This window comes from Aythya fuligula, chromosome 1 (assembly GCF_009819795.1).
Source record: "Aythya fuligula isolate bAytFul2 chromosome 1, bAytFul2.pri, whole genome shotgun sequence".
In the NCBI taxonomy this organism is placed as follows: Eukaryota; Metazoa; Chordata; class Aves; order Anseriformes; family Anatidae; genus Aythya; species Aythya fuligula.
In genome coordinates, this window is record NC_045559.1 from 42906526 (window position 1) to 42916666 (window position 10141).

Consider the following 10141-nt stretch of genomic DNA (forward strand, 5'->3'; position numbering starts at 1 on the left):
ACTTTCACCCTTAGCAACCCCGCGCACGGATCCGCGCTGCGCCCCGCGTGATGCGGCCCCGGGGGGCGGGGCGGGACCGGCCGGGACTACTTCGCCCTGCCTCCGCCCCTCAGCGGCCGGAGGGGGGGCTGGGGATGGGGGGGGCTGTGCGTCTGCCTCTTTTTTTTTTTTTACCCCTTTCCTCCACCACTTATTTATTTATTTATCGGTTTATTTATTTATTTATCCCTTTATCCATTTATTTATCCATTTATTTATTTATTTATTTATCCATTTATCCATTTATTTATCCATTTCTTTATTATTTCTCCTGGGGGTGGATTGATCCTCAGCTTATCCCGGCCCCTGCCCTTCCCGGAGCCCCCCTCAGGGGACGCATCCGAGCCGCTGGAGCCGCCCCCGTGCCCCCACACCGCCCCCACACCCCCCCCCCCGCCCCCCGCCGCGGACTATATTGTCTCTTCACACCCGTGCGCCTCCGCCCCCCAGCGTAGGGCCGGCCCGGCCGCGGCGGAGGCGGCGAAGGGGCCGCAAGGTGCGCGAGCGGCCCCCGTGCTAAAAATAACTGCGGCGTGTTAGCAACAGCGTCCCCATTGGCCGGCCCGGCCCGGCCGCGCCTCCGGATTGGTGCGCCGCCTCAGCCAATGAGCCGCCGGGGGTGTGCGCGCGGCGCGGGGGCCGCCGGGAGTTGTAGTTCCCGGGCGCGGGCGGGGTGAGGGGCGCGGGGGCTGCTCCCGCCCCATGGCGGGTCCCTGTCAGGGGGCGGCCGGGCCCGGGGCTGAGCCCCTGAAGCCCGCCCGTGCCGTGCCTCGGCCCTGAGCTCCCCGTTTCCAGAAGGGCCGAGCAGAGCGCCCCAAAGCCGCGCCTGTCCCCCTGGTTAAGCAATTCCCCCAGCACCTGTCCCCCAAACGCTGAAATACCAAATTACACCAAATTACGCCAAATACCGAGCTCCTCGCCTGCCCCACTTCCACCAAAACCTTCAGCACCCTTCAGGGATTTGCTTCGCCTCCCTCGCTCAGGACCCCTTTACCTGAGGGGTTTTGGGTCCCGCCTTTGGGATTTTTGGTGATTTGCCACCGAAGAGGGCTTTTGAAGCCGCTCAACGCCACACGTTCAGAAATTTGTTAAGAAATCTCTCAACACCGTCCTTTCTAGGCTGCAACAGCGGCCACCATCGCTCATTTTCTCACTGATAAAAAAATAAATAAAAGGCAACTTTGGACCATTTTTCTTCTGTAGGGGAAGGGGAAGATTTATAAGAGCTATTACGAGCAGCCTTATTTTCATCGCTTCTGGTTTAAGGGGAATTTAGCTGCGAAAGAGCACATTTTTTCTAACGCTCCCTCGCTCAGCTGGAAACCAAATCCTGCCGTCAGGCAGCGACCAGGAAATTAAGATGACGGCGCTATTTTTAGCACCATTAAGGGGAAAAAAAAAAGGCAATTACGTTGCTAAAATGCTATTGTTGTTTTACTAAGGTGTTACTAAGAGGGCGTTGCACGTTGGGGCTCTTTAAAATACCTGTGCCTTGACCACACTGCTTTAATTATCTGTTCGCTGGTAGGCACGCAGGTGGAGGAGCCCTGTCACCGGAGGAGCCCTGTCACCGGAGGAATCCTGTCACCGGAGGAGCCCTGTCACCGTATCCGCTGCCGCATTCCCGGCCATTTGGCTGTTACGTCAAGGCAAAGCTCCCCGCTCACACGCACACAGGGACAGGGCAGGAATCGCCAAGCCGCCGGGGCAGAGCCAGGCCTGCCGGGTGGCTGAGCACTGGGAAGGGTTCGAGCCATAATTAACAGCTCCCGAATCCTCTTCACATTCGACTCACATGACAACCCCAAGGAAATTGAGGGTTTTTTTTGTTCCCCTGCTATCAACATAGGCAAAACGACAACTCCAGCTGATCCCCGTAATGAGAAAACAACAGCTCCTGCGCAGATAAGGGTTCTGAAGCAGGATCTCACCTCTGCAGCTCCCCCAGGGAAAGCTCGAAGTGTACCCCGGGCATTTGCTTACCTTCATTTTTAATTTTTTTATTTTTTTTTTATTAAAGGCGGTGCTTCAGGCTCAAGGGCTTTGTCAAGACAAGGTCTAGGTGATTCAATGGGCTGGAGGTGTGTTACGAGAGTTATTTGCTGAGCTCAGCTGGAAGTTGTGACACCATAGCTGGTCTTTGGTCAGAGGAGGCACGGCACAGGGAACATCCCGATTGCAAAAGGCAGCGATGCCTTGTTAGTACTGGCAACAGAGGCCAATTTCTTAATAGGCCAAGAGTTCCCACGTTTCTCCTCCCCCCCAGTGTAAACAGCTGAAATAAAAGGATTTTTTACTTATTACATAACATCCTTGGAATTAAAAGAAAAGAAAAGAAAAAAAAAAAAGGAAAAAAAACGCAGTAACTCTACCTAGAAAAGTAACAGCGGGAAAGCATTTAGCTCCCCACATCCAGGATTTGCAGCCAGCACCGCGGGAGCTGAGCCACCACCATATTTCATGTCCCGCTCCCCATTCCCCACCCCAGCACGGAGGCTTCCCCTTTAGCACGTGCTCTGGTCCTCAGTACCACCAGGAAATCTTGTACCGGGCAAGAGCTGTTTCAACGAGTTTCACTTTGTTTATCTGTTTAGGTAACAAATACTGCACTTTCCTGGTGGCCGTGCCTCGGTTTCATTTACTGGAGACCAGAAACGTTACCACGCAAGCAAGACTCGAGTTTTTCCAGCTACCCAACTGCATCCATTGCCCTCGTCTGCAGGAGCAGCTTTAGGGCAACGTCCTGGCCGTGCCCTGAAAGTCCCAGAAAGGCAGCGGCGCTGCACTGAGCTGAGCAACATTTGGCGTTCTCCCCAGGGCTGTCTGAGCAAACAAGGCAAAGGGAAAAGAGCCTGTCCCTCCCTCTCCCCACCTGCCCAGTGACTCAGAACAACGAGACATGGCAGCTTCGCTCCCATCGCTGCCAGGACGCGGGCCGATACACCCGGCAGCGTGAGGGCACCGCCAGTGCCAAGAAAATAAAGTGTGCTCAGCCATTCTGGGGCTGGGGGAAGGGACGGGGAATCGCGGATCTCTATAGCAACCCCGGGCTGCCTGATCCTGCAAAGTGATCAGGAACAAGGGCTGCTCCAAAATTAGATCTTCTCGGGGTCCCTGCACCAGGGGCGATAACAGACAGAAGAAGTAATTCAAGCTTCATTGCCCTCCGCCTTTGCCGAATGACTTCGCTCAGCTTAGAAACTCCGGGGAAAGAGAAGAAAGCAGAAAAGATACGTACAAGCCATCTGCGTTACTCCTGTGGTAATCTGGGTGGCCTGACTGAGGGCGAGTGATAACTCCTGCTCAAAGTGATAAAGTTCCAGGTACAACAAAATCTGCATGTCATGCGCCGGTTTTAAAGAAACAGGGGACTTACCACAGCTGGGAATGGCCGTGACACGAGCTTCCAAGCCAGGAGCAAGAGCTTGCCGCTTATTCTGGCTGAAACAGCTTGAGAGGAGGGGTCTGCAGGAACCACAGAACCAGGAACCACAGAACCAAGAACTGAGTATCTTGGCAAATGGCACCCATGTTAGTAAAAATTAACCAGAAACCGTGTAAGGGAACCAAGGTGTGGAGAAGGAAACACACAGACGCTCTCAGGACTGCAAAAAGCTTGAAAGAGAAAAACTGACACTGAATAGCTGTGGGGAGAGAGGAGCAGCTGAGATAGCTGTAGGACCTGTCATGGCTACAGCCAGCTGCAGCAAGAAATGGCTTTTAAGGGAAGGATTACAACTTGCCTGCTTGTTTTCACTCCTGGCTGAAACACCTGAACAGCTGTAGCAGGCAGAAGAGGCACTTAAGACACAGATGAGTTGGAAGAATCAGTTCTAGCCTTGGGGGAATAACTGAAGGCCCAGAAGGTGCCTTATGCAGGCTCTACAGCCTGAGACTGGGTGAAGAGAATCCCCTCAGCATAGGACATGCTCTGCTCTGACTATGAAGCCCTCAACGAGCACGGGACACACTGAGGTAGGCCCCTAATTTAACCACCTGGGGCACGCACTCGGTAGCAGGGAACTCGGTTATGCCTCTGCATAAAGGCAGCCGTTCCCAGCTCTCTGCTGAGCAAACAGACTGCTTTGAGCCTGCGCTGGTATTTGACAACCAAGCAGCCTCTGATTTTCAGCAGGCATGGGGCTCGCGGCCCAGAACACAATAGTTGGTTTCCCGTTACAGCGGGGAAGGCTTTAACTTATTCACAAGAACTGGACGGCGAGTCACGGAGCTTAGTAGGTTTTAGAAAGGGATTGGATGTTTGCGCGGTGAAACAACATCCCCGGCCCTATCAGCCGGGATCAGGGTTACCAGCTCAGCGATCCGCGCGCTGCGGGACAAAACGCTCAGCGCCTGGGATCACACGCACACGAAAGCGACAGCCGTTCCCCGAGGCTCCTTGCAGCAAGGTCATGGGCAGCAAGCAGCCGCTGCCCGAACCCAAATAACCCACTGGGCAGTGCCAGCTGGGCTAAGCCCACACGCCCCCAGAAAGCTCCGGAGAGGCTAGACACAGAGCGAACCTGAGAGAAATCCTTCTGTTACAGTAAAAAAAAGAGAAGCTTTATTGGTTTGCATCCTACAAGAACGGTTACAGAAAGGGCCTTGGATGAATCTGACAAAGGAAACAGGGAAATGCTGTGTTCTCCCTCAGAAAGCACCACCAGGTTCCCTACAGAACAGGGCAGCCTGGAAAGGGACTGGAGGAAGAAGGGTGGGGAGCGGGCACACGGGGCTGTGCTCCAGTCCTGGTGTGCGGAGCGATTTCTAACGACCGAGAGGAGGGGTGGTAAGAACAGACACAGGGTGTTTCCCCACACCAGAAAGGGCACTCGCGTTTTACCGAGCTGGTCTCCTCCATGTGTAAATACTTGCTCACCAGGGCTTTTTTTTTTTTTAGCTTCTGAGAAGACAAGAGACAATCCGCGTTTGCTCTTTCCGATAGTCCTGATTAGGTTTTGGTCCCCACTGAGTCTGTGACTTCTCCACCTCCAAGCATATGACCGAATTTATAAACGTAATCAGCTGGTTCTCAATAAAAGTAAAGTCCAGGGGTTTCCAAGGCCCTCTCGCCAACCCGGCAGGAGGTGCAGCTGCAAGCAGATAGGATCACCTCTTCTTGAATCCGTACTTTTTCCTTTCGTAGAAGAGATCCGTCTTGGAGCTGCCCAGGTTGACAATCTTGGGGCAACCATCTCTCTGGAAGAGAAGAGGATGTAAGGTAGGAGTTGGGCAAACACAACCTCATCCCCACATACACAGTTCTAGCACGTTCCCAGTTCCGTCCCTCCCCACACTGTCCTCAACAAACATTTCTTAGACCCCTGTAAGCAAACTGCCCTACAACTCTGGTTATCACCAGCAAGAGAGCCCAACAAAGAAGAGGATGAATGTCTTTTTAACACTACTCTAGGACACTCCCTCTCTTAGGGTGAAGAAGGAAAACAGCTCGTATACCATCAGCAGTTTAATGAAAAGGATGCTTAGTGCCTCAGGACTGGATTCTTCCTAAATTAGGATACAGAGGGTTTATAGGGCCCAGAGGAATAACCTTTCCCCTCCTTAGCCACAAATAATCTTGTTGCTTGAGACCCTCAGGGGCACGGCTGCAAACACAAGGCAGAGGCACGCACGTCTCTGTATAGCAGGGGACATTTGTCAGCGGGCCACCTGAGCCCAGCATCTGCGTAACTCTTGAGGGCAAAATGTTGTGGCTGGCAGGAGCAGCTGAGGGGCCCAGCAGGCAGAGGAACACGTGTCCTTGGCTGTTGTGTAAGCCCGAGTGGATTAGATTTAGAAAGCCTCTGGGCAGATGTCAGCCACTGCAGAAATTGCACCCAAGCTGTGCCACCAACACCGGCTCCTGCGCAGGAGAGGCAACCTGGCGGGGAGGGGCTACGTGGCAGAAGTAACAAGAGAGGGGGGAGAAATCACCCGCCACGATTTGTCTCTAGCTACTGCCTCGTTATTTGACTTTGAACCTCAGTAGCGGGACTCTTCCAAGCCTTGCCTCCCACAACGCAGGGAGCCTGTGACAAACTTGACAGCATTATTGCAGGGCTCTGTTCGTTCTTCCACCTCCTCATACGGAGGCAGCAGATGAGCAGGCTCCTGTCCCCCCAGAAAGGATTGTATTTTGCAACTCGCAGCTGCCCTGAATGACAAGGCGGGATCTTGGCCCTTACCCACAGATAGAACCGAGATGAAACAAAACCTCACTCCTCCCTCTGTCAGAACAAACCACGACTAAGCAAACCCTCTGCGCTGTGCCCAAGAGCATTCTGCCTCCTCCATTTTAGTGTCTGCTTTCTTGCTTCATTTTCGTGTTCAGACTCTCTTGTAAAGATGAAGGAAGATCGAGTGCTCTACGTGAAATCCTGGACCAGCAGAGCTTCAGGTACAGAGCTCTTGTCCACCTGCTTTTCCTGTGCAGCTGCTGTCGTTGTGACATGCAGCACCCCCAGCAGCCTTCATTCGGTTACCAGAACACCTCAGTTCTGACTTGCCACTCTGCTCCTCCAGCTCTGTATTTCTATAACCCTCCCCTGCAGAGCTGTTTCAGACCTGAACCAGTCATGATAACATACAGGTAAGCCTAAGGTTATGAAAAATACCCATTAGAAATCAATACGAATTGGTAAAAATACAAAAAAAACAAAAACAAAAACAAAAAAACTATTTTACTGCTGACTTATCAAGCTAGGTGTTTTGGTTGCACAGGTAAGTCAACAAAACCAAGAGCTCTTACAGCATTTCTAAATGCGGGAGGCAGCAGCAGCATTTCTACCCACATGCAACATTTAGATACTAAGAAAGATTACGGTCTCCTCAGATCTGATGCCTAAATTCAGATGAGGGCTTGCCCCTGTCCTGACTTGAGCTGCAGACCTTTAGAGAAAATAGGTGGGTGCTGCAGAAAATGAAAGCAGCGACTCAGTCAGCTGAGCGTGTTTCTCTAAATCAATCAGAACCATTCTCAGCGTGTTCTCTGTCAACATTAGGGTGTGCTGGAGACTGTGTTTGCAGAGGACCCAACCCATAAACCAAACAACCCTCAGGAGATAATCTCTATCAGGTCCATATTCTGGCATACTGCAACTGTAGGCATCCTGTTCGGGCTTCTCCCTACCTCATTTGCAGTTCTTTGTGACCTGCACTCCCTGAGATGGATAGATGGATATTAACAAATACCTACGGGGGTGAACAGCTGCCTCATTCCACGCGCACAGCGGCTATCTTGCAGGACAAGAGGATTAAACAGCACTGATTATAGAAATAAGGGATTGTTACACCACAAAGTGTTGGCAGAAAAAGAGATGATTACAATGCAGACACTGCAGACAAGAAAAAAAAAAAAAGTCATATCCCACTGAAGTTACACAAGAAAATGTAACTTGCAGAAGACAATTAGTGGAGCAAGGACAGGGGCACTAAGATCTCTCCTTACTTGTAATCCAAAGGAAAACAGGGTGGTGATTTCAGCTGCATAACAGTACCGTACATGACTTGGTCTGTAGCTGACAGACTCTTCGTGAGGAGCTGCTGCTGCCCCTGCCTTTGCAGTGTCTGAAATACTTCTGACCCTAATAAAACCCAGGCTGAGGGATCCAGTAAGATAACACCTGAACAGGGTAACAAGCAGCGCGTGGAGGAAGTGAACTCTTTGGGTTGCAGAGAGTCAGGGCACTGCTTGCTATCTCAAAATCCTTTACAATCACTGGGAACTAACAACAGGGGAAGAAAAGTACAAGGTAATGAAAAGCAGCGCTGATTCTGGGAGTGGAAGCCAAGTGTCCAACGTCCCAACACTAATCTCCCTAGCTCGAAGTCCCTTTAAAGATAAGCGTGGCTATTAAAGAAATACCATAACCCATTCAGCCGAGGGCTGGATGACAACGTACATCTTTTTCCTGGATGGTGCACTCCTTGCAGTAGTAGGCATCGGACACTCCTGGACCCCCGCAGATCACGCAGCGCCCTTGGTAGGAGCCGTAGTTGCACTCATCGCATATGCGCACGAGTGTGCAGGGCCGCACGTACGAGTCACAGATCACACACTTCCCATCACCTGAAAGTAAAACAGTCTTTGGTTACAGAACATCATTTTCTGCACCCCCACGCAGAAAAAAAGATTCCTAAACTTGCCTATACTCAAAGACAATATAATTGGACTATAGAAATTTATTTTACAGGCACAGGGTGCCACGTTAGATTTGCGCATGGACTTCAGAGGAACAAAGGCCTGCAATATCTGAGTGGTTTTTTTTTTTTAATTTTGCATATACACATCCAGACAAGAAACCTAAGGACACGTCTTTTGTGATTAGTCAGCACCTGCTTAGCTCATACCCTTACTTTTACTCTACAATTTTTCTTTGTTTTTTCACTTGTGGAAAAATGCCGGACTGACAGGCCTGGTGTCCTTACCTATGCTGCAGCAGTGTAATCTTCTCCCACAGAGCCACATCAACAAAAGTCTGGAGTTACCATCCTCAGAGAGATGGGATAAGAGATTGTACTTGTGGTCCTTTTAATCCTTCATCTGTGAGAAGGCCAAAGAAAGGGCAAACTGGCATAAACAGCCACTTCACAGAGTTGCTCTTGCTTTCTCACAAGGAACAGAGTGAAATTCAAGCACTCTTATCATCCAGGCAAAGAGCCATCAGATGCCATTGACAGTCTGCTGTGCTGGACCCAATCCAAAACACTGACCTAGAGATGAAAGGCTTCGTATCTTATTACCGGTTCCCAAGGCATCTAATCCTTCCTCCCACAAACAGCTCATCTAACCTGCTCATAAATCTCCATCCTGACAGCCCTCAGCTACTACCACCGGGAATCTGTTTAACTCCTGCACGTTTCTGAGAACAATTTTGTTACTTTGGACTGTTTCTCCTCACTTTGCGTGTTTTCACGCTAATTTGGAGTTCGGAACTAGTCATCTTTTACTCTGCCACTGCAAGGATCTAATGATTGCTCATATTCTTTCTTCCCTTCTCCAGCTGAGCACTGACACTTGACTCTATGTATTTATCTCTAGACACTTTTCTCCATCCATTTCTCATTCTCAAAGCGTGAAGTCAGATTCCAAAAACGTGTTCTTTTTTTCCTCCTTGGTAGCCATCAGGCTGATTGTTTTGCATTCCAGATTACAAGGACTCAATCACGAAGTCACTGTAGCTGCAGCCACTGAAAACGCTGGCAGCACATACTCTAGAGCAGCACACATCTGTGACAACCTGTCTGAGCGCTGTCTTTGTAAGCACTCACTGAGTTACACGCTTACACTTGGATGAACACACAGGCAGCTCTTCCCACCCCAAGGAGCGGTTTGTCCACCAGCTTTTTGTTTGTAGCACCACGTTAGCGGCACAGCAAGAAAAGAGTGCAATCCTCAAACCCAGCTGAGTGCTCTAACCACAGCACTGGCTTCTCAGCTGTTTATATGCGGGAGATACACTTACATTTTTCGCAAAGTCTTCCAATCGCTGTAGGAAGAAAAAGAGTAAAAAAGTATTAGTTAGGGTAGAAGCAGAAGAATATAAATATGAGCTTTAGTTAAGGCACAGAAGAATATGAATATGGGTTTGAATAGAAATTGATTATCTCGGGCAGCCTTTTTTTAAAGGAGAACACAGTTTGGAGATAACACCACAACGTTTGTGATAAATAACGCGCGCCCTCCTAGGCCCAGCGCCGAAGACCAAAGCTCGGATGCGCCGCGAGGGGCCAACGGCAGCCGCTGACGGTGAGGCAATTGTCGCTCGTTATCCCCCTTTAACCACAACCGATATCAGCTTAAATTAAAATTAATATTTCAAGCTCCGTGAGGGGGGGGTCGGGAGGGGCTCCCCTCACACGCGGGCCGCGGCTGCCCCGCCCGTGAGGCGCCCACGGGGCGGGACGGGGGGCTCCCAGCGGCCACTAACGGTCACTAACGGCCAGTAACGGTCACTAACGGCCAGTAACGGTCGCTAACGGTCACTAACGGCCGCTCACCGACGCCCGCCTGCTTGCGGCAGAAGATGAGGTCCGGGTGGTGCTTGGCCATGGCGCCGCCGCCTCCCCGCGCCGCTCAGCCGCGCTGCCCGGGTCCTGGCCG

General features: G+C 51.1%; 1 protein-coding gene across 2 annotated transcripts; it reads right to left on the reverse strand.

Moving 5' to 3' along the window:
- Positions 1–4578: 4578 nt before the first annotated feature.
- Positions 4579–10131, reverse strand: PHF5A (PHD finger protein 5A). 2 transcript variants are annotated; one of them, XM_032208070.1, is made up of 5 exons: positions 10039–10076; positions 9504–9527; positions 8467–8581; positions 7941–8107; positions 4579–5238 (listed from the first exon to the last, which is right to left on the reverse strand). In XM_032208070.1, exons 3-5 carry the CDS (start codon positions 8504–8506, stop codon positions 5149–5151), a joined length of 297 nt encoding a protein of 98 aa, XP_032063961.1. In that variant the 5' UTR covers positions 8507–8581; positions 9504–9527; positions 10039–10076; the 3' UTR covers positions 4579–5148. The 2 variants fall into 2 exon arrangements, with proteins under 2 accessions (XP_032063961.1, XP_032063960.1); XM_032208069.1 differs by lacking the exon at positions 8467–8581 and having other exon boundaries at positions 10039–10131.
- Between the last annotated feature and the right edge of the window lie 10 nt (positions 10132–10141).

Coding starts and splice junctions, on each gene's coding strand:
- PHF5A (XM_032208069.1), bottom strand. CDS start 10,090: ATGGCCAAGCACCACCCGGACCTCATCTTCTGCCGCAAGCAGGCGGGC. Junction 9,528..10,038: donor CCGCAAGCAGGCGGGCGTCG/GTGAGCGGCCGT, acceptor TTCTTCCTACAG/CGATTGGAAGACTTTGCGAA. Junction 8,108..9,503: donor TGGAAGACTTTGCGAAAAAT/GTAAGTGTATCT, acceptor TTTTACTTTCAG/GTGATGGGAAGTGTGTGATC.